Source organism: Vespa velutina, chromosome 10 (genome assembly GCF_912470025.1).
Source record: "Vespa velutina chromosome 10, iVesVel2.1, whole genome shotgun sequence".
Lineage (NCBI taxonomy): Eukaryota > Metazoa > Arthropoda > Insecta > Hymenoptera > Vespidae > Vespa > Vespa velutina.
The window spans coordinates 4419260-4440341 of NC_062197.1; the positions used below are offsets into that span (position 1 = coordinate 4419260).

Consider the following 21082-nt stretch of genomic DNA (forward strand, 5'->3'; position numbering starts at 1 on the left):
ATTCCCGTCACATCTGAATTTTTATCTTTGAAATAGTCAGAGTGATATCTGTACAGATTGAATCATATAATGTGATGTCGAATTAAAAAAAAATAAATGATTAAGAAAAGAAAAATTATCTATCATACAAAAATATGTCTTTGCTTTAATTTTTGAAAAGGCACAATTACTTTCAGTATTTTATAAGATTTTATTGTTATTTCTCTGGTCATGTGAACAGTATCATTCTTAAGGTCTGTCGACAATTGATATTTTTAATCGCTCAAGAGAAACATAGAACATCTTTCGATTTATTTTTTTTCTTTTTTTTTTTTTTAAGATTCCATTTACCTTCCTCTTTATCGTAGTTGTGAAATTTGAAGACGACGGCTATAGGAGGACGTACTAAACGAACGAACGCCGGTTAATGCGACTGACGATGGGCATAATTTCTGTTTTTAAATCTCGTGCTGCACTCACGGCCAGTAATTGAATCTTCCGTCGAGATTACTTTAGCCTTCGCTAAGTTGCCGTACTTGCAGAGAGTGAGTGAGTGAGTGAGTGAGTGAGAGGGAGAGAGAGGGAGAGAGAGAGAGAAAGAGAAGGAGGTACCTCGGTAGCTCAGCAGCCCAGGAAGCCACTGCGGAGTTCAGCCTACGGGTTATTTAAGATGGATTATTATTCTCCGAGGTCGAGGAGTAGGGCATCAGCGAAAATGAAAATGCTCTCGTTTACAGGGAGATTAATTGACGCGAATCATCTTAACCATAGCCACCATTCCTCCTTCTACTTCACTCCCTAATGGTTCTTCTCGTTCAACGTTGTTGTCGTTGTTCTCATTATTCTTCTCGTGTGTCTTATCCTCGTTTATTATCTTCATCTTCATTTTCGTTATAATAATAACAGTAGATATAATTTTTCAAGTGTGCGATATATTGAAAAGTTTCGAAATAAAAATTTACTTCAATTCATATTTTCATTTAGAATGGATGTAATAACAAGAAATAAAAGAATAAATAAATAAAAAAAATATACGTTTACGTTCTTCGAAGAAATCATTTGCTTGTAATTTGAACGGAGAAGAACCATACGAGTATGCATTTCTAACAGCCTAAAAGCTTCGCAAAGTATACGAATATTTGTGCGGTAAGGAATGGGGAGGTAAGGTTTTGTCGTCGGTAGCCGTGAAATCTCGTCTCGCGACAAATCCTTCCTTTGTTGGTTCTGGAAATAGAAAGAGGAGAGAGAGAGAGAGAGAGAAAGAGAGAAAACGTAAGAGATAGATGGGAAAAAAAAGAAAATGGAGGAGTGAAAAAGAGCGTTGCGTTATATTTTGACTTGGTTGCATGCTCATCGGTGCATGGATTTTTCTGAACCTACATCGAGATACGTCCTCCACTGAAAAATAATTTCTATATACCTACTTATATCAAATTCTATTCAACATATAATTGAGCGAATAAAAATGATTGAAAAATTTTCCAACGATAGCGATGAACGTCAATGCCATTTTCACTTTTATAGTCCCAGTTAAATAAAATTAGATATCGTAAGTGAAATTGTAACGATATTGCGTGTTTGTAAATATCCTTTGATCGTCGATAGATATATAAAATATTATATACCTAGAGAAGATAGAAATAGATACTACTCGTATGTCGATACGATAATCGTGAAATTTCACGAATGTAACTGCATATAACTGATCGTTACGAGTATCGAATTTTCTAAAATTGATTTTGCAAGTTTAGTAAATAGTTTATTGAGAGATCCCTTTTACCGTTTTTTTTTTTTCCATTTTTTCTTTTTCTCTCTTTTCTCTTCAAGAACAGTGGTTCGATTTTTCCAGCTGCGGTAAAGAAATTGCCCATCTGGTTGGGCGATAAGTCGGGATTGCTGCTGAGAATCGGTGAGAGGAAATAAAATCAGTTTTGACGCACGAATCGCGATGACATCGAGAGAGAGAGAGAGAGAGAGAGAGAGAGAGAGAGAGAGAGAGAGAGAGAGAGAGAGAGAGAGAGAAAGAGAGAAATGTGAAAAGAAAACGGCGGAAGCGGATGATAAGAAAGAAAGAAAGATAGATAGATAGATAGATAAAGAAAAAGAGAGAGAGAGAGAGAGAGAGAGAGAGAGAGAGAAAGAGAGAGAGAGAAGGACTACGAAGCGATACTTTCGAACGTGCGACGATCATGGTAGCACTTTCGAAATATCAATTTGAAACAGCCATGGATTGGGGTATGCGTCATGCTTTTCTACCGGCCATTATGGCCGGCTTTCCATTTTTATTTATATTTACCGTCTCGCCTACCCCCACCTCCATCCTCCACCTCAGCCCACTTCTCTTACCATTCTACCATACTCGATTTTATATACGTCCTAGGTGGTACTTCGAGTCATCGAGTTCAGGGTGGATGCAAAAAAAAAATGGAAGAAAAAAAAGGGAAAAGGAAAGAGAGTCGATGTTACCGTCGCGCACCGTTTTGATATTTTACGACATTTTGTTTCCAATCCTTGCGAGAAGGTGTCGGGGCATTACGAGCACCGGGCCTTATTCGACTTTTATGACGTTAAATCGTGATGAAGTGTCCTCGGAATGGTCCTTCCTCCCTATTTTTTCGCCTTCCTCCCTTTGCCGCGATTCTTTGAACTTATTTCTTTAAAAGGTCGAGAATCTTCTTTTCGAGATAGCTTAGGGGAAAGATCTTTTCTCCTCGTGAGATTTTCAATAAGAGAAATAGAGAATTAACATATTAAAATGTTTAAATAAACAAAAGGATTCAATTTTATAGAATCGTGCGACTAAAATGGGATAAAACATTAAGGATCTTTATGAGATTTCTTCAGTGAACTTATGACGACGTGCCATCGAGATAGATCTTCCGGTCTTTAAGATCGTCGATCCTACTGACCGGAAGTTCATCGATCGGGAAACGTGGCGTTGGCTCTTTCGGTTTTTCAATTTCGCATAATGTTTGGCCATGGTCTCTATCGGTAGCATGCAAACCGTACTAGCGATAAGATAGTCCAAGGGGAATTTACGTTTGACATAAGTTTACCTTATATATGAGCGTCCACGGGAAATGCGACGATCCTATCGTTCGCGGCGGTCACGCTGCGGTTCGTTCGTGAAATGTTGCTCGGCTAGTATTTTACTAGTTTTCGTTGTGGACCGTATACTACCAAGGGAGAGGAGTTAGCCGAGTTATCGTCTCGAGTCGATGAAAAATATCGAGATAAAGGGAAAGGTCTCGGCACCCTTGTTGCTATAATATTTTCTATCTATCGTGTAGCAATGTAACATCCTTAAAAATATATATTATATTTTGTTAGTCTATAAATCGAATTAAATTCATTCATATAGTAACATTCAGGAAAGTTTGAGAATGGCCGAATATAATTATCTGTAACATGATCGTTTTTGAAAATTCCTGTATGTCTACATTGAATGTTTACCACGGGAACCACCGTAACAACGTTCCTGTGAAATAGCAAGACGAAAAGCGCTCGTTTCGCCGTCGTCTTTCGAGGTCGACACCTCGTTCATGGAATGGCATTTAGTGGTAGGACTATCGGACTCTCCTGAAAAGCCTTGTCTACCACGCGGCCTGAAACAACAATAACTTCCATTCAATGTGTTGGCATTTGACAGTGGGGTTGGGAAACAATGAAACAATCAGCACTCGGCCGCGTTCTCTCAGGGTCGTAAGGAGGGATGAGAAAGAGCGAGCGAGGGAACGAACGAGAGAGAGAAAGAGAAAGAGAGAGAGAGAGAGAGAGAGAGAGAGAGAGAGAGAGAGAAAGAGAGAGAGAGTGAAGGGTGGCCGGAAGTCAACAGAACCGGACAATGCAAGGCAGCTTCTGACTACCGTTTCTAATTAAGCAAGTTCTCCAACTTTGTCGGACTTGAGGACCCTAGTTCAACGCATAATTGTGCTCTACCTCGACTGTTCTTTGAACAACGATCCGGTCTTATCGACAGGTATAATAACCCGCATTAAGTCGATAACGATCGACATTATCGAAGTCGAAGAGGCAAACTCTTGGTAGATCGGTCTCCAAGATGTCCCATTCATATTCATATCTGTATTTACCTGTTTCTATTGTCTTTGTTAAGATATATATCTACACGCATTATGTATTTATATTTTTGAATAATTACAGTCGACCTTTACTCTCGGTCTTTATTGTTCTCTAAATCTTTAAAAAATTGACTTTCTTTTCTCTGTTAGAGATAAATAACTTTGTATTCTCCAATTAGTATTCTAAACTTCATTCATAGTTCGTGGATAGAATAAATTACTTGAATAGAACGATACCATTACAATATTAAATTTATCATCGTTTCCAAGCGATTCATAGAGAAAAGTTAGTCGAGAAGAGAGAGCGAGCGAGAGAGAGAGAGAGAGAGAGAGAGAGAGAGAGAGAGAGAGAGAGAGAGAGAGAGAGAGAGAGAGAGAGAGTACCGTTATTTCAGAAAAACTACGAAAGCTAAATATCGGTGGGGAACGCGTTGGCATAAGTGCAACTTCGAAGTACCATGCACACCATCGGCGTTATTGTCGAATCCACTATCCTTTGGTAGCCCCGTGTTCTCCTTTCCCTTCATCACTTCTCACTCACTCTCTCTTTCTCTTTCCCTCCTCCCTCTCCTCCTCTACGTTCCCTGCTACGCTTTTTATTATTCGCATAATCGGATCTGGGACGGCGATAGCGCCGGTGATTTCGGGTTTGTCTACTGTAACGCAGTTGTCGGCCTGACAATGACCGGCCTGAATGCCTCATTGTCTGCAGGACCGACGCCCACTCAAAACTTCCACTCGCACCACCGCCCGTCATTTTCCGCAATCAAACGATCGTGCCGTGCGTCCTCTCTCTTTCTCTCTCTCCCTCTCTCTCTCTCTCTCTCATTCTCTCTCTCTTTCTCTCTCTCTTTCTCTTTCTCTTTTTCTATTTTTTTCTCTCTTTTTCTTTTCCTTTTCATTCATCTCTGTCGCCGTGAGTCTGTGTAAAATCGAGAACAGTATCCAGGATCTCTTTTCTTCATCATCGCTACCACTACTAACAGAACTACCCCCTTCTCCTCTTAGTAAAAACGGCGAACGATGCTATTAAAATATCTGCTTGCATCGAAACGTTTTCTCTCTCTCTCTCTCTCTCTCTCTCTCTCTCTCTCTTTTTCTCTGTCTCTTTATCACCGATCGAAACTTTTTACTCGATAGATCTTCTTCTTCTTCTTTTCAACGTCAGAAACAAAACTGAACCAACTACTTGTTGGTGATACGTCAGAAGAAATAAAACTGTTCCTGGAAAAATCGCGATTGACATTGTCGAGAACGTACGAATTCCTATCTTCCAAAGTGATTACATTTTAGTTGGACTCGTGACTCCTTACCGTAACATTGGGTCTCTATCTCTTTCCCGTTCCCCGTTGCACCTCCACTTTCTGCTTGGTTCTTCTGCGTTGCCATCTCTGCGGGGGCAAGGGGAGCTCGACAACGAGGACATTCTTCCTCGACAATACCTTCCACAATCGGGCGAGGAGCACTTCCGCGAATACTAATGGAGAGAGCCTCCTAGATTTCTCTGTCCAAGCTAGCAGTTGTCACCCTTCTCTCTATCCCATCTCTTCCTATCTCCTACCCCTATCTCTCTCTCTCTCTCTCTCTCTCTCTCTCTCTCTCTCTCTCTCTCTCTCCTTCCTATCCACCCTCTTTAAAAATCTTTTTTCAACTTTGTTCGAAACTCTTACGAGTACGCACCATCGTTCATAATGTAAATTTTAAATAAGAGAGTCTATCTATGAAAAGATGGAAAAAGATACTTATGCGAATGGAGAAAAGTCAACCTGCATAAATACTACGATCAGATTATGAGTGAAAAAGTGTAGTACTTCTCTTTAACGAATGGCGTTCGTGCTCGACGAAGAATCGCGAATACTTTCGTTAAGAGTTGAAAGAAGAGGGAGAAGACGAAGAAAGTAGTAATAGAAGTAGAAGAAGAAGGAAAAAGAAAAAGGAATTCGCTTCCTTACCGTGCCTCCTTTTGTACGGTTATTATCGTGAAGGCAGAGAGTCACTTTTCCCCGATAGAAGAAGAAAAAGCCGCGAAATTTAGCGTAGGGTGGCAAAACGTGGCGAGATTGAGGCGGAGGAGGAGTCAGGAGAAGGGAGGAGGGGTGTGTGCCAAGAACGTCTTTGCTTTTCCATTCTGCTGTTATCTCCGCGCGGAGAAAGTGTGATTGCCTTTATGGGGGAAGAAAGGGTCCTTCGTGCCGGCGATAATGTCCTTGTGGCGTCGACGACACCGGAGCAGAAACGAAAGCGTTGCTATCAGAAATAAAACACGATCTGGTGAACGGTGGTGCGAGGCTGAAAACGAAGAACACTCGAAGGACGAGGGTGCTCTCTTTTTTTCTTTTCCTTTCTTTTTTTTTTTTCCTTTTTTTTTCTTTTTTTCCTTTTTTTTCTTTTTTTTTTCTCTTCTTCTTTTGTATTCTACGAATGTTAGCACCGCCATTTATTCATCAAGATAACGAACAATGATAACGTCGTAAAATTGTCTAAAAACGTCTTCGTTTTTCATTCTTTCATGATTATTATTATTATTATTTTTCTTTTTCTTTTCTCCTCCCTCCCTCCGATTCGACTTATCCGAAAACATTTCACAAATTTGGGGACATAATTTTTGAATTGATTCGATCGTGCGAGTAATTAATTCGTGATTTTATTTACAAATTGCAATATGTTACAGCATGAATTAACAGTGATTATTTTATATGTCACCTCGGCGTGTAATACAACGCAGTTGGATTTAAGTTAATGGAAAAAATTCGACGGATCGTACATGAGAGACTTTTTTTTTTTTGCTTTGTCTTCCTTTTTTTTGGAGTTTTTTCTTTTTTGTTTTTTTTCTTTTTTTTTCTTTTTTTTTCTTTTTCTTTTACATAGAGACGAACGCGCTACATACGTACTCGAAAGATATGTTTCTATTTATTAGATATGTTTTACATTATACTTATTTTACATCTTTTGTGGAACGCTTTAAGTAAAATGCGTCTTTGACTTTTTTAGAGTCATTCTAATGTATTATTGAAATTCGTTAGCGTGTCCCTTCGGAATTTATTAACGCGTGGCCCTTAACTCAATAAGAACTATTTAACAGACGATAATATAATACTAAAATACAAAAGGACTTGATTGCACGATTTCGTAACAATTTTTTCACGAAGAAAACGATAAGTAAATATAACTACTATTCAACAAAATAATGAATGAATTCTCATTTATATTGAAAGTTCAATTTAGCGCCAGCACTATCTTGATAGCCGTTAATTCTTTCCTACATTGAATTAATATGATTAGAAAATCTAATTGTATGACGCGTCATTGTAGTACAAGAAAATTTTAAGAAATTAAAAAACAAGAAAAATTTAGAGAAATGAAATCCGCTTCGAAAAGTTCTACTTATTTCTTTCTTTTTTTTTTTTTTTTTCTTCTTTTCTTCTTTTTCTTTTTCTTTTTTGTAAGCACCAGAAATTCTATATATGCGCGATCGTCACAAAATAAAATCTATAAAATATACACAATGGAATAATGGCTAGACGGGGACAACGATAGGTACTCCGTTTGGCATCGAACAACAAGAAAATTCGATTTTACGTAATTACATACGCAACGGGTGATTCGCGAATACCTTCCTCGTGATCGATATTCCCGTGAAGCGTACGCGGAAACGTTTACGTAGGTACATACATACATACACACATACATACATACATACACACATACATACATACATACATACATACATACATACATACATACATACATACATACATACATACATACATACATATATACATACATACATACGTTTTCGCTGAATAATTTCGCGGGTTGTATCGATGCGTTTCGTCGTCGCGAAAACGCCACCGCAACAAAATAGCCGTGAACGCGTACAGCACATACGTGTCGGGTCCGTTCTCGCATCTACGTTAGCATTCAAAACGTTTGGCTTATTTCGCATGGCCGCATCCCAAAGAAGAGATTTGCCTCCACTGGAAGAGGTTTTTTTCTCCTCCATCCCTACCCCCTCCCTATTTCCCTTTTCCCCTCTCTGTCTCTCCCTCTTTCTCTCTCTCTCTCTCTCTCTCTCTCTCTCACCCTTTCCATCTTCCATCCTTTCTCTCTCGATCTCGCATACAACCCCTCCTACGTCCTTTCTCCCTTTCTCTTTCTGTTTTTCGTGGGTTGGCAAAGACACGCCCGATTCGCATGTATGTAGGTAATATGTGGTATGAGAGGGTTGGTTGTCTCATCAAAATCGGACTCTTCTAGTATTTCCAACGTGTACGGAGTATCTCCCAGAAGGGAGTACCGTATCTCTTTGTGGGATTTTCGTAACACCGTGTTATCGATTTCGACTATCTAACTCACTAGATGGCTTTGAAAGAAGGAAATGTTTTTCACGAAATTTTCAACGGGCGATCGGTAGAGGGTGGGGGGGGGGAGGTAGTTGTGGAGCCATCGCTTTCTTTTTTCTTTATTTTCTTTGTTCTCTCCTCTTCTTTTTTTTTTTTCTTCTCTATGTTGGGATTGTCTCAATTAACATAATAATTTTCTGGCTTTCGTCGACATTACGTATCGAATTTCATCGTTCCATCGTTCCATGTTATTTTATCAATTGTTAAAGTAACGCGACGAAATTTGAATAATTTCGGCCATCTTACCTTGGATATAACGTTCTTTAGCGAGAATCGTCGATTATTTCTTGCTTTTATTAGAGCTGAGATAAACAACAAACAACACGTAGGAGAAATGAAGTTTACGTAATATCACTGCTTTTAGATATTTATCATAAATTCTTTAAACACGTTAAAAGAAAAGTAAAAGAAGTCTGAAAGCATTTCTATCACGTTTCAGTAAATGCACTTGACTCGTCCACCTAATGATACTTCTCAAGAAGATTTCATTGCGCGGCACCGACGTGCAAGCCAGTCCTTCCAGTCGTTCTGGAGACGACAGAATTTCTCTGATGTTCTTCCTGAAAGTGAACATCGTCGTCCTTTATGTTAGCCGATGGTAAATTAGTGACACTAGCTTGTGGAATCGGTGAAAGCATCGGTGGTATTCTCCACCAATCGGTTGCCGTCGGCCAACCGGTTGGTAGAAGGTTCCCCCGGAAGTTTAGATCCGGGAGAACCGGCAGCGGTCTTCATATGACGTGACTTCTATGGGACGTCAAATTCGTGCTAGGTGATGTAAGATTTTGTACGGAGAATACGCTTTCAACTTTAGTCACCGTACTCGTTGTCGTTGCCGATGTCGTACTAGATACCCTTTCTGGTCGATCGGTTGGAGATGAGGAAGAAGATGATGAGAAACGATCTCTCGATCTTTCTTCTTGATGCCTTTCCAATGTCGAAGTTAATCCTTCGTCCTCTAACTTTCTGTAACGAGATTCTTCGATGGTAGTATCACGCTCGATCGGAAAAGTTTCGTCCTCGTGTTTACCCGGACTCGAAAAGGGTCTCTCCTCCAACTTCGACGGCAAATACGTCCTTTTCGGATCCTTCGGTGGACTAGGACAACCACAATTAGCTTGGAGACACGTCGTCGCCGGTAATCCTGGCCAGGATACCGCTTGGTGACTCGAATAAAACGTACTACCACCGTATAGTGCTTGGAAGGCCAAATCCGCAGCCAATTTACCACCGTTCAATTCGTCACCCAACTTGTGTTGAATCGGATAGAGGGGATACGGAAACGGTGGGAAGAAACGAGGTATCTTGAGATCGTCGTGACCTATCAGAGGATGATGATGCGAAGGTGGTGCCAATGGTGGTAAAAGACCACGAGATATGTTGCCGAGGGTATCACCAGGCGACATCAATGGCGATATTGAAAAACCGAATTTATTTTCTTTCTTCACTAAATTCTTCGGTTTCCGTCGTGGTCGATATTTGTAGTCCGGGTGTTCTTTCATGTGTAGGGCTCTGAAACAGATGTTGTTTGTAAGCGAAGTTATCAGAATCAACGATTAAATGTATGATATTAATCATTTTTTTCAAGTTTTTTTTTTTTATTTTTTTTTCATCGCAACATGTTAATCATGCTTAAATCAGATTTCGAATCAGGCATAGTTAAGATAACGGAGTTCGCCTGGCCTGTTATAGGGATGATCTAATTAACGATATAGCTTTATTAAAGTGTAATTCTAATCGTGTCGATCTACCGCGACGGACGATGATCGTCTTCTCGAATAATTTTCATATTAATGAATAATTACTTAAGTTGGAAAGATCAATGAAAATTTGTGATAAATCAATTTAAGATATTTTCTTTTCTCTTCTTTCTTTTTCTTTTTTTTTCTTTTTTTTTCTTTTTCCTTTCCTTCTCTCTTCTTTTCGAGACTGTTATCCGTATAAAGGGACGTATTATCGTTACGCCGAGACGCGATAGGGCCGACACGAGTATTTGTAGTAAATATCTTGTACACACACCCTGTGCTTGCATCAACGTAGAGGGCCTTCTTCGTATCTCCATCACATAATACTCCATTATGTACCCAAGCGGCGCACAAACGCAGTCCTTATTTATGCTCCGTTCCGTGGAGATAAAAGAAAGCGAAGGAGAGATAGGTGTTCGTACCGAAAGGGCTTCCTCCTTCTCTTTTTTGCTTCTACTTTTTTCGCGGCTTCTTCGCGAGGAATTTCGTCGAAAAGAAGGAGGACAATGGGGGAAAGCGATACGCAAAAAGAGAGAAAGAGAGAGAGAGAACGAGAGAGAGAGAAAGAGAGAGAGAGAAAGAGAGAGAGAGAAAGAGAAAGATAGAAATAAAGCTTGCTCTCTCTCTCTCTCTCTCTCTCTCTCTGTTTTCTGTTAAAAACGAGTAAATCCTTCGAAAAATGAATGACGATCGTTGGGAATATTATCTGATGAATCGAATTGTTATTATTTTTTCTTCTCTTTCTTTTTTTGTTTCCTCTACGTCAAATAAAACAAAATTTTCCGTTCGAACGAGTAAATTTGAAATTTCAAAGTTCGTCGTTGCTTTACCGACGCGAATTGCGCGAGAGAATGACGGAGGATGCAGGAGAGAGGCGGCGGAATAATAATTCCGGGACAATGTGTCCCGGCAGATAGCACAAAGCGTAAATCAGCATAAACATCGGTAAAGCCGCGCCGACAATAATTCAGCATAAATGCATAAACATCGGGGCGTAATCTTTACAATTCTACGGCAATTCTCCGGGCAGCCGCGCAACCACCCTTCCCACACCCCTTTCCTCTTCATCGGCATCGGGACTTTCAGCGACGATAAACAACGCTTTATATCATTCTGGTCGACATAAGCTTCACCCTGTGGTTTCTGCCGTAACAAGAAACAATATCAATTAGTCTTTGATTGTGAGTAAACTCGGTATACCTCGATTACCTAGGCAAATTCTTCACGTCGAAAATCGTACCTCGATTATATTAATTCTTTTCAACAACGTGAGATCGTGAGTCTGTCGATGGAAAATTCTTAACACTGTCCCGTCTGTATGACAACTCGTATTATGCGAAGCAAAAAGGATATATGAAGGTGTGTGGATATCCCGAATGAAAGAGAGAGAGAGAGAGAAAGAGAGAGAGAGATACTGATAGCTCCAACTGCAAGATACATACACACTTATACATACGCGTACGTATCTACATAATACATACGTACGTATAACTATATACGCGTATATATACCTACGATATAAGATCCTTTTTGGTAGCGTAAAGAGGAGCGTCGAGAAGGAACGAATCGCGGGACTAGGTACTGAGCTAGGAGGGGTAGAGAAAGAGACGGTGAATCGTTGGACGGGCAACAGCAGCATAGAGGCGGCAGAAGGAGGAAAGAGGAGGAAGAGAAAGGGGGATGGGGGCGGGGGCGTGGAGGCGAGACGAGATGGAGAGCGCGGGACGAGGAGCGCAAATCCTTTTAAATCCACACAATTGCGACAATGGGGCTTTATTTGTTATCTCGGGGGCCACATTGTGAGTCGCCGTGAACGAACGGACAGATTACGTCGGGCCAGTGACAGCACGGCTCCACGGGAAGCAGGAGCTACTACTACCACCAACCGGTCATATCGAGAAGCGGCTCCAAGAGAACGACTTTATCGTAGCCCTTCTTCTCTTCTTTATTTTACGACGACCACCACCACCATCACCACCACCACCACCATCATCACCACCACCACCACCACCACCACCACCACCACCACCACCACCACCACCATCACCGCCACTATTACTACTACTACCACCACCATCATCATCAGACACCACCACCGATATCGTTCTTCTCTTCCTCCTTTTCCACGGCATCCGGCAGAAAAGCGGATTCGCTCTTACGCGTTCCACTCCAAATTTCACGTGGACATCCACGCTTTTTATCCCTTTTTTTTTTTTTCTATATCCTCTTCTTTTTCTTCTGTTCCTTTTTTCTCTCCCTTTTTCTTTTTCGTGTCTCTCTTTTTTTTTTTATTTTTCTTTTTATTTCTCTTTTTCTTTTTTTTTTCTTTTTTTTTTTTATTCTTTTTTTTTATTATATTTTTTTTTTTTTTTTTTTTTTTTTTTTGTTAACTTTTTCCATTCATACAGCCAGACGGTAAAGTAAATATTAATTATCTCGACGTAAATTGTTATAATGTCTGTTTCTATGAGATAGATCGAAGTTCCTGTCTCATAGTTCCTGACGGTAACGTCGAACTTTGCTTTCAAATTCTAACGAAATTCATCCGTGAAATTCCATCGAGAATCACTCGTACGGAAATCAAGTGAAATTCGTCGATATAACCGGCGGTTCCTCGAAATTTCGTTTCTACTTCTCATCCTTCTCCTCTTACTTCTCCAACCTTCTTCGTTCGTCTTTCGGTCTTCGTTCGTTTCTCGATATCGCGAAAAGTGAAATGTAGATTCGCGGAACGGATCGGTGCACGAGATAAGGCCGATCAATAGGAAACGATCCGCGTTTCGGCATTGAGGAATACGCAGCGGACTTTTATAATTCCTCTTTTCATTTTATCAGACCCATAACCGCGCCAGCGAGAAAAGCGAATTCGACGCTTACACTCCCCCACGGAATTCTCGCTAGCTTATCCCTACCTTGCTTTTGCGGCGTTTCGCTAGGCGGATCCACGAAATAAACGAACACTTTCGATTGAAGGCGAATCGACGACGTACTCGTGGTATAATGAAAAGAGAGAGAGAAAGAGAGAAAAAGAATAAGATTATTATTATTTGATATATATATATATATATATATATATATATATATATATATATATATAGCGTTCTCTTATAGAAGTAGAAATACTTTTTTATATTTCATATTGAATCCTATTTTTCATTTTTTATTTTTTTTTATTTTTTATTTTTTTTATTTTGTTCCCCAAATTCTTTCTCAATGATAAAACGAAAGTTTTAATATTTTCAATAAAACGATCTTACTTTCGAGAATTGATTACTTAAATTTTCGGAGGTTCATTATGCAAGGAGAATCAGTGTTATGTAATTTTACGTTGTCGCACAAGAGACATCATTAGAGTAATTTAAGATCGGTGTTACGTCTAAAATCAATAATTCGTCGAGTTTCTATCTCCAATAGCTAAATAAACTCATAATAGTTATTAAATATTCAGGGTCGGTAATAAAGAGTTAAGTGCATTCTTTCTTTCTCTATTTCTATCTCTCTCTCTCTCTCCCCCTTTTCTCATCTGTAAATACCACCCTATTATTCTCCTGGTTCAACCCCCTAGCTTAACGTAGCACGCCCTTAGCTTTAGCAACAATGTACAGTATTATGAACTACGAGTTGTTCCCCTTCTTAATTTTTCAACCCCCATAGAATTTGGAGAGATACGCCTCAACGCGATCATCTCGTTGAAGTGTTCGTAATGTCTAAAGAGCAATTAGATTCGGTGGAGAAAAACCCTATCGTTGATTCGACAATGATACCTAATCTTTTAATTGTACTCGCTTGATTTCAGCGAGGGTCGATCAAATAGAAATAGAAAAGTCGAAATCGATTTGATTTTCAAGAGGGACTCCAATGAATTCTTTATCATTTCTTATCAATCGATTTAAAATTATATTGCGTAAGTTTTGTAAATCAAACGTGCGCGTGCGTACATTTGCATGTGCGAGTGCTCGTACGCTCGTACGCGTGAGTATGGAAGCTAAATTAAATTATAATTTTGTATGTATTAAAAAACATTTTAATATTCTTTTCAAAATTCTATTTGTAAAGAAAGATTGGAATTTTTTTTATTTCTTTCCAATTAAAAAATATTAATAAATAATTTTAATTTTGGTATTATTCGAGCGAATTTCAATATTATTTTAATTAATAATACGTTTTTTTTTTTGGTTCCTTAAGGACTTACCTTAATCTCTTAGCCTCGTCTATGAAGGGCCGCTTTTCACTTTCGCTTAGTAGCTTCCATTCTGCTCCAAGTCGTTTAGAAATTTCGGAGTTATGCATTTTCGGATTTTCCTGTGCCATTTTACGTCGCTGTCCACGAGACCATACCATGAACGCGTTCATCGGCCTCTTAATGTGCTCGTTGTGAAGCGTTTTCGACGACATTCCGACGGTATTTCCTCGTCCGTTCGAATTCCCGCGTAACTCGAATCGCGGTGCCGAAGCGCGGAACAACTTAACAACTTTGAATCGAATCGATGCACATTTTGGCGGTTATCTTTCGTTGCATTTAAATGAAAAAACTTTAACACAAACACCCTCTCTCTCTCTCTCTCTCTTTCTTTCTCTCTCTCTCTCTCTCTCTCTCTCTCTTCTCTTTTTCTCTTCCCTTTTTTCTTTTTCTTTCTTGCTTTTTAATTTTTTTTTCCTCTTAATAATTAGAAATCAAATTATGCGCCCATCGAAAAAATTCCTAGGCGCATCCATATCGATTTTTTTTGTCGATCCCACCGCGATATCCACTAACTTTCTCTAAACACATACGAACTTTTTTTGAGAAATATATAATAAATTTCTCTCGTTCAACAATAATATCTCTTTAAACAGTTTTATGATCAATCAAGTTCAATTTGATTTCTAACGAATTCCCACTTCACGGCAAAGACGATGATCATTCCAAGTGTCCTAAGGAGTTTTCAGGATGATTAACTAAACGAAATTTACGGACGACAGGTAAATTTGAAATGCGAGACGTCGAGAGACAATCGCGGATCGTAGCGAGAGCGTGGCAAGGACTGTGGCAGGATCAGTGAGAGAGTAGGTTGCCGGTGGTGAGAGGAGTCCGGGGCGAATCCGCGGGATCCGCTGAGCGTCGAGTGGCCCGACTCCCGTGGGACGTGGGAAAAGTTCGTTCCGACGGCCAACCAGACGAATCCTTCTGCTCCCACCATCGTGCACGGCTAATGGACACCCACGATTGGCTCCTTCGTTGACATGGCGAATCGAGAATACCGACGCATGCAACAGGTGGACCAGGAACGTTCTCTTTCTCTCTCTCTCTCTCTCTGTCTCTCTCTCTCTCTCTTTCTCTCTCTCTCTCTCTCTCTTTCTGTCTCTTTTTCTCATTCTCTTTCTTCCTCTTTTTCTCTCACGTACGCATACAGACAGAAATATACAGATAAAGTCACGTATATTCTTTTAGACATGATCCTGGGGTTTTTCTTTTCTCTCTCTTTCTCCAACCTATTTCATTTCTTTCTCTTATCCATTATTTCTAACACTTTTGCAACTAGCTCAATGGATCTATCTCAGACACGTTTGTTCGAGTATTTGTGCGGCCGCGTTTCTCCTACAGATTATCCTACAACCACGACCATTTTTTCGACCTTTCTTTCACTTTTTAACCATCGACCTAGACCAATTTGAAACAATATCAATTATCGTTTATATATATTTCGTAGTACTTACGTTTTTTTCTGCTCTTTTTTTCCTATTTTTTCTATCTTTTTCTTTTCTTTTTTTTTTTTTTTTTCTTTCTCCCCATTAATATCGAAATTATCCGTACACGATTAGGTAACATCTCTTACCTGTCCTTTTGATATTTAAAGGTTATTATTTATATATTTATTTATTGTTATTTTTTTTTTTTTTTTTTTTTTTTTTCTTTCTTTATTCACAGTCATCAGTACGATTCGAGCAAAGAAACGGTTCGTGTAATAAATGTTATCAGAGCTGGCGCTGTCTTGCCGTAAAGATTGAGATTGCTCGGCGAAAAGAGGGGAGGAAGGAAAAGAGAATGAGAGGAGGAGGGGAAGGGATAGAGAAAGGGGGAGGAGCCGGGGCCGGGTGCTCTACCGTTGAGGCTGAAGACATTTCGAGTGATAAGGCGATAAAGAGAGTATAGGTATAAAATGGGGAGACAAGAGAGGGACCGCTCGCAAGAGGTAACGTCTCCGATGCTGGAGAAAACCATCTACTATAAAGCAGTGTCCGTAGTCAGCAGTCAAATTTCCGGAAAGTGCGAATACATTCATCCCCGCGGCAAATAATATTCAGACTTGCCTTTCGAGTTTGCTTGTTAATATCGTTTTTATTTTGAGGGGGAAAAAATTTTTTTTCGACCATTCCTTCGTTAATTTCTTCTCTTTCTTTTTTCTAATGAATAAAAACACACATTTTATTGGCTTGTTTCGAAAGCTTCATGAAATATGTTATAAAGACCATTCAAAAACGTATATTTTATGAAAAATGAAGAATTTCATCGAGCAATAATCAAACCCCTCGTCGATACCCCACATAACAACCAACAGCCAATAATAACCGAAATATATTTTCAGAGTTCATTATCCCATGAAATTCTTTATCGTACCCTCGTTAAGCGTTTCCCGCCTGATCGAAAGTGTTAGGAACAGAGGTGGAGGGGTGGGGAGGGGAGAGAGAGGAGGGGGAAAGGACAGGCGTCTGCATGAATTTTATTGTTCGAAATGTGAAATAGGAAAAGGGGGAACCTCGATTTTGATCTCTCACCGATACGCTTCTATGACTCTCAATGTATATATAAGTAAATGTATACGAGTGGTTTCAATTAGTCCTCTGTATCGTTTTCTAGCTTCATGAGGGAGAGAGAGAGAGAAAAAAAAAAGCGTAAAAGAAAAAAAAGAAGGAAAGAGAAAATCTTTTTCGAGGAGGGTGACCTTATCTAGAAGAGATCTAAACTCGTGTGGACAGATAAGATCTTTTACGGGTGAGATAATACGGTGAAAAGGGAATAGTGTATGTGTAAGAGAGAAAGAGAGAGGAGAGAAAGAGAAAATGAGAGATACAGCGAGAGGGGTGGGGGCGGAAGGAGAAAAAAGAGAGTAAGTGTCAGAGGGTGGTTGTAAGTGATTTTCCAAAATCGTTTGGACTCTTTTGGAATCCAATTGATGCGTGAAGCAGAAGAACAAGTAGGAGAGAAGATATTTCTCTCTCTTTCTTTCTCTCTCTCTCTCTCTCTTTCTCTCTCTCTCTCTTTCTCTCTCTCTATCTCTGTCTTTCTCGTTCTCTCAGGATTATCGGCTATCTTCCTCTCTTTGGCAATGGGGTGGCCACACGACCGCTGATTATACCATTCATCGTGCAGCGTGCTTCGAAAGAGGGTTGTCGGCGGATCTGCAAACGCTGTAGCGTGATCGTTCTCCTTCTCCTTCTCCTTCTCTCTCTCTCTCTCTCTCTCTCTCTCTCTCTCTCTCTCTCTCTCTCTCTCTCTCTCTCTTGCTAGTCCCTGTTACGCCCTTGAATGCTTGCTCATCAATGAAACAATCCAGCTTCCTTGTCTCATCATTTGGTTTCTTGCTTTCGAAATATCGTCTTGCAAACGTGTCTCTTCAAAGTCGATAGAACAGATTCCTTTATTGGAATATGTATATGTGTAAATATATATATATATATATATATATATTTTTCATTTTTAAATGAACGAATATTTTCTAAATTTAACAATAAAAAATAGACAATCATTCCTTTCGAATAAAAGAATGGAGCCTTTAGAATTTTTTTGGTGATTTTCAATTGACAAAAATCATCTTTGAAAAAACGAGAGAAAGAGAGAGAGAGAGAGAGAGAGAGAGACAGAGAGAAAGAGAGTGAGAAAGTGAAAGAGAGAGAGAGAGAGAGAGAGAGAGAGAGAGAGAGAGAGAGAGAGAGGAAGAGGAAGAGAGAGTACTAGGCCAGGGTTGTGCTGCAGTTCATGTGCACAATGAAGAAAACAATAGCTCTCGACAATGGACGAAGCATCATCGTTGCGATTGCTGAAGCGACAACAACGGCAGCTTCGACTACGCGATGGGACGGTGCTTGAGAGCAGAAAGAGAGAAAGAGAGAGAAAGAGAGAGGGAGAGAGAGAGAGAGAGAGAGAATGAAAGAGAGAGGGAGAGAGAGAGAGAGAGAGAAAGAGAGAAAGAGAGAGAAAGGATGACGAGTTGGTAGAGAAGGCAGGCCGTCGAAAAGCTCGCTGATTACTCCATTGTCGGCTCGGTTGTTTCAGTTAATCGCGACGCTCTACGTCGTTTTGTTGTCCTTTTATCGCGCAGTCCTGCCGAGCATTCTTCGTTCACAGCCAGAGCTTGGCTAGCTAGTCTCATCATCACAAGTACCTACCTACATACACATACACACACACATACACACACACATACACACATACATATATATATATATATATTGTTCGAAAATTCAAAAAAAAAAAGAAAGAAATAAAAAAAAAAGGAAGGAAAAGTAAAGAAAAATACAGAAACTAGTAATACTCTCCTCCTCTTATACTCACCATTAACATCCAAATTTATTTTCGTTTATATTTTGTCTGGATATGATAGAAATTTTAATATAAGCAAATTTTCAAATAACTACAAATACTTTATCGATATTTGATATATAAAAAAAAAAAAAAGAGAAAAAAAAGTAGGAGCACAAGAGCAATAAATAATAGGAGCAATAAATTTATAGCGGTTTAAATCTAATTGATATTATTTATATATATATATATATATATATATAACGTTAATATAGGAGGAGAATATATAGAAACATATAAACATGTCGTTCGTATATATCGTTTAGATATGTATTTTGCATTTTATTCAAATTATAGTTACGTATTCAAATTATAATGACGATGAATCAATGGAAAGATATTTGAGACTTGACGATATATATATATATATATATATATATATATATATATAAAAATAAGAATACATAGGCATTCGTCAAAGTTTTAGAACACCTGACATTTGAGAAAGACGAAATCGAATTCCACTTTGTTTGATCGTACATACATAGACATGATATTTCGGTATTCAGCGTACGCGGTCGCTCGGCGTGCATGCCGTTGCCGTATCAAAATAGAGCAGGCTACAATAAGTTATTCGGCTGAACAAAATCGGGGTAAGGGTAGTATTTTATAGAGTCCCGTTCGAGTTACATACGATGAATACGTTGCGCGTAGGAGGGCACCACCGGTGGTGGACGCGTGTGACTGGAATATATCATAAATGTATCTATGGGGGTTTACGAGGGAGGAGGGTTAGTGGTGAGGGAGGTTGGAAGGATCAACCACTCTCGCACGAGCGGCACGCACGTACATACATCGACTCGCGTTATTTCATCGTACGATTCTTACTCAACCCGTTATTCTTTTCTCTATTTTTCTCTTTTCCTTTTCGTTTTGTTTTTTTCCCTTTTCGTCTTTTTATCTTTTCATTTTGTTTTTATATATTTTTTCCTTCTTTTTTTCTTTCTGTTTTTTATTTTTTTTATTTTTTTTTATTTTTTCCTTAATTAATTTTTCCCTTAATAACGTAGAAGTAATTATTACTAATCCGAAGTGTAGAAAGAAATAATTTATGATAGTACATAATTATTACGAAATATTTCGTATAATCAAAGTTTTTTTCGTATCGTAAAGATCGTACAAAAAAAAAAAAAAGAAGGAGAAGAAAATAAAGAAGTCGTATAATGTAAAATTTATTTGACATTATACGACTGATAGTAATAAATTTTTTTTTTTTTTTTACTATAAGAAATATAGAAGGTAAATTACTATACGATTAATTCATATTTAGCATACATTAACCTTCGAGTATGTGGCAATCGATGTTGTGGCCGAAATAAAACATGATTTAAGATCTATCGAGAAGTTTGTAAAATTTGAAAGTTTCATAAGAGATTAAATATAAAAATTGATCGTAAATTAAGACGATAATATTATATAAAAAAAAAAAAAAAAAAAAGAAGTAAGAAAGAAAGAAAGAAAGATAAACAAACGTTTCATTAAATATTTTATTATTAATACGATTGATATTATTATCTATATATGTATATAGATATATGTGTCTACTTCCTCTCTTCAATAATAAAAGAATAAAACTTTTGCGTTTGAGACGATGTAAAAGCATCATCGCGTGAGAGCTTATTAGTTCGACGGTTTTGTTCGAGTTGATAGATAACCTCGAGGAACGTGGTCCGCCTCGTGTATCTTCTTCTTCCTCTCTTATTCTCAAAGATTATCAATCATAATCGGAAAATAATTATCCAAGTTGAGGGTCCGCTAGCGTATCCATGATGATGGGTACGATCATTCTGACGCGACGAACGAAACGAACGTGTTGTATGGACGGTACGTCACGTGAATCGATGCTAATTGTGAGGAATGGTCCCTTCGTTGGTGGACCGGTGCCGATCGCTGATTCGACAGGCGATATGTATTCGAGTCGAGCACACGCGTACCTTGCAACGACTTTCCTTTCGAGATCGTCCAATGATCTTACTTCTTATCCTACCATTGTGTCACTCGGATAACGAAACGTCAAACAATAGGAACGTTAATGGTCGTATTTGATTATTAAAATACTCTTGAAAGTTCTCGATATAACAATAGTATATCTTTTTCACACATTAACGATAATAAATGTTCCAATTAAAATATATTTGAAAATCGATTAATATAACTAAACATTTTAATAATATTTAATAATATTTTCTAATTTAGATTTCATTTAATCGTTATATAATATAACATTACATTTCTTCATTATTATGTTCTATCTTATATAAATTAATATCTATAATATATACATATATATTTCTCGTAAAACTTATAATTAATTTA

At 38.6% G+C, this 21082-nt stretch overlaps 2 protein-coding genes across 9 annotated transcripts in view; one reads left to right on the forward strand and one right to left on the reverse strand.

The window, feature by feature from the left end:
- The window catches only part of LOC124952458 (peroxisome biogenesis factor 1), a 97204-nt gene that overhangs the window by 11905 nt on the left and 64217 nt on the right, over positions 1-21082 (forward strand). The window contains exon 16 of one of the 8 annotated variants that reach the window (XM_047502362.1): positions 17045-17395. The exons of 4 other annotated variants lie outside the window; for them this stretch is intronic. The gene's annotated coding sequence lies outside the window, so the exon portion shown is untranslated. Of the gene's footprint in view, positions 1-319; positions 911-14002; positions 14022-15168; positions 15583-17044; positions 17396-21082 lie in introns of those variants that run through there. 3 more of the 8 variants (XM_047502361.1, XM_047502367.1, XM_047502364.1) reach the window with 3 other exon arrangements.
- On the reverse strand, positions 6685-16126 carry LOC124952462 (transcription factor Sox-21-B-like). Its single transcript, XM_047502379.1, has 3 exons — positions 16023-16126; positions 14399-15847; positions 6685-9973 (listed from the first exon to the last, which is right to left on the reverse strand). The coding sequence occupies exons 2-3, from the start codon at positions 14599-14601 to the stop codon at positions 9193-9195; spliced, it is 984 nt and encodes a 327-aa protein (XP_047358335.1). The 5' UTR covers positions 14602-15847; positions 16023-16126; the 3' UTR covers positions 6685-9192.